Here is a 2835-nt window from a genome sequence, read left to right as displayed (position 1 = left end):
GTGAGCGCTGGCTCTGCTCCGCCGTGAGCTCTCCGCGGGCTGCTGGCGACTCCGGGTGCCCGTGCTGAGACTGGGGAGGGGGCTGCCGGGACACGGGACAATCCCACCCTGGTGACCGCGGAGGAGGAGGAGGAAGTGGCCTGGGCGCAGAGCTCACCTGTGTTCCACTCGTGGCGGCAGCTGCCCCAGGGCAGGTCGGCGGTGAAGCTGCTGAAGAGGTAGAAGAGGGCCCAGGCCAGGACGACGATGTAGTAGAAGTTGAGGAGCGTGACAATCATCTGGGAGGCGTAGCCGATGCCTGCGGGGAACCGCGGAGTGGGGCCGGGAGCTCCGCCCACGTTCGCACCCACCGTCGGTGACCGGGGCCTGGCTTTCTCCCCGCGCCTGCCCCCGGCCTGTGCCTGCCAGCCCTCCCTGCCGTCGCCAGGTTCTGAACGCTCGCAGATCCAAAATCGTTCTTAAAATGTGTGAGACTAACTCCAAGACACCAATAGCTGATGTTCCTCGGGATCAGTCTGATTCATTTCTGAAATATCGCAACCTGAGTTAGAGCAGGACAGACAATTCACACAGGAGAAAACACGAACACGAATGTCTCTTAGTAATCGTAGATGCGCTGAATGGAACAGTGAGGAGGCATCGCTCTGGATCTACAAGCTTGGTGATCGTTTTTACAGATGATACGACTCAGTGGTCTCCAGACTGGTCGGCACATTAGAATTACTGGAGATTTACAAAATTCCAAAGCCCGGGCCAGACCTCAGACCGCTCATTAACAATCGTACTCTCTGGGCAGGGGGCACAGGTCAGGATATTCTGAAGGTCCGCAAGGGATGTCGATGGCAGACAAGTCTGGGGACTGCTGATGGGACCCAGAGCCGTTAGGGACGGGGGTAAGATGCCTGCTCCCGTCTGCTGATGTCGCAAGTGGGTGCACCAGACCCACAGGACAGCTTTATAAACCAGATTGAGAGACGGCAACTAGACTGCCCATTTGCTCCACTAATTCTTATCCTGGGAATTTATGCCAAAGAAATAATTCCAACAGGGAGGGCAGCTGTCTGAACAAATATACATGACAGCAAAATATAAAATTTTACAAGTAATTGAACATAAGCAAAAAGCCCCACAGAACTATTAAGTAAATTATGATATATCCAGTTGATGGAAGTTTGTACAGCCATTAAATGGTTATTGTGTGGAAAATGGAAAATAAAACTAACTGGAAAAAAGAAAACATAAAATGCATGCTCCGTATCAATAGATATACAAACTGTGTAGAAAGAGGAACAAACTGGAGGCACCCCAAACGCTCTCCCGGGGGTGAGCGGTTCAACACACCGTGGCACGATCACGCCGTGGAAAACTACCCAGCCCCAAAAGGGAACAAACTATGGACACACCTGTGACCACGAGTTCGTGGATCTTAAGGGCGTCCTGCTGAGTGAAAAAGCCAATCTCAAAAGCTCACAGACCGTATGATCCCATTTATGTAACATTCTCAAAACAACAAAGTCACAGAGCCAGGGACGGATCCGTGGCTGCCACAGGTTAGGCAGGGGGAGGGTGGGCTGGGCCGGCCCCTCGCGCAGCAAGGCCTCTGTGGGGACGGGGCGGTTCTGTGCCTTCACCGTGGCGGTGGTCACGCAAACCGGACATGCGATGGCGTCACACAGAAGCACACGCAGACACACAGATCAGTGCGTGGGAAACTGTGACATCTGACTGAGGTCTGTGGAAAGTGCTAGAGACAATTCCCAGGGTTTGATACTCTATCGTAGATACATTAGATCGGGTAAAGCTGACTGAAGGGTACATAGGACCTCTCTATACTATTTTTGTAACTTCCTGTGTGTCTATAATTCCTTCAAAATAAAACGTTAAAGAAATCCTATAGAGAGAGAGAAAGAAATAATGAGATAAAATACACTAAATTTTAAATACTGTGTCAAGATGGTAGAACTGTTAATGACATGATTTTTTTTCTCATTTAAAATTCTCTTTTAAAATATTTTATAATTGTCTTTAAAATACAAAGTCACTGTTGCACATTTTATATATATGTATATATACCGCTAAAATAGCTTTACATTCTACTTATTTAACCTAAAGCCTTGGCCCCATTCTCAGACGGACCAGGCGATGAGCTCAGTGTTCGGCCGCAAGCCGGGAGGCAGAGTCTTCGCCTGACCCCACAACTGCTGCTACTCACTGAAGTCGTCCCCGTGAGGTTTATACCACGAAGAAGGGCAGCCCGGAATCAGGCACAGAACTACTCACCCTCGAAGATGGGGCAGATCTTCCTCCAGGCCGTGACGCCTCCCTGGCTAGTGTACTGGCCCAGTGCTGTCTCCAGAAGGAAGACAGGAATGCCACAGGTGAAGAGGAAGATGAGGTAGGGGATGAAGAAGGCACCTGTGGGTAGAAAACAGGCCGTCCATCGCCCGGCACAGTTCTCCCCACGGTCTGCACTGGCCTCCTCCCACGCCCACCGCACGCTGCCAGCCAGGGTCCTGGGGCTGGGGAACGTGCAAAACCGCAGGAGACGTCTCTCTGGACGTCCGGAGCCACAGCGGGGACCCCGAGCCACCGAGTTGCCTGGGATGGGCACGGTCTTGTGCTGCGTTCCACTGTGACATCTCAACCTGTGCCTGCCAAGGTTTGCTCCCACCAAACGCCAGTCACTGCCTAACAGCACACGACTTGTGGCAGTGGCAAGGGGCTCGTGGAACATGGACGTCCAGGAGCACCAGCTCCACCGGGTCTACAATCTCTTCAGAGGCATGATTGCTCTTAGCGTCGGACGGGGACGTCGGCAGGCTGAGATAGGTTTCC

General features: G+C 52.3%; 1 protein-coding gene across 1 annotated transcript in view; it reads right to left on the bottom strand.

The window, feature by feature from the left end:
- Positions 1–2835, bottom strand: part of SLC6A13 (solute carrier family 6 (neurotransmitter transporter), member 13) — a 46403-nt gene that overhangs the window by 25269 nt on the left and 18299 nt on the right. Inside the window, exons 3-4 of the mRNA XM_012647478.1 lie at positions 2281–2415; positions 158–298 (exon numbers count right to left, since the gene is read on the bottom strand). Of these exons, the coding sequence (XP_012502932.1) occupies positions 158–298; positions 2281–2415 (276 nt within the window). The remainder of the gene's footprint in view (positions 1–157; positions 299–2280; positions 2416–2835) is intronic.

This window comes from Propithecus coquereli, unplaced genomic scaffold (genome assembly GCF_000956105.1).
Source record: "Propithecus coquereli isolate 6110/MARCELLA unplaced genomic scaffold, Pcoq_1.0 Scaffold269, whole genome shotgun sequence".
NCBI classification, from domain to species: Eukaryota; Metazoa; Chordata; class Mammalia; order Primates; family Indriidae; genus Propithecus; species Propithecus coquereli.
The sequence above is the reverse complement of the archived record's forward strand: the minus strand, read 5'-3'. Positions and strand labels throughout refer to the sequence as shown.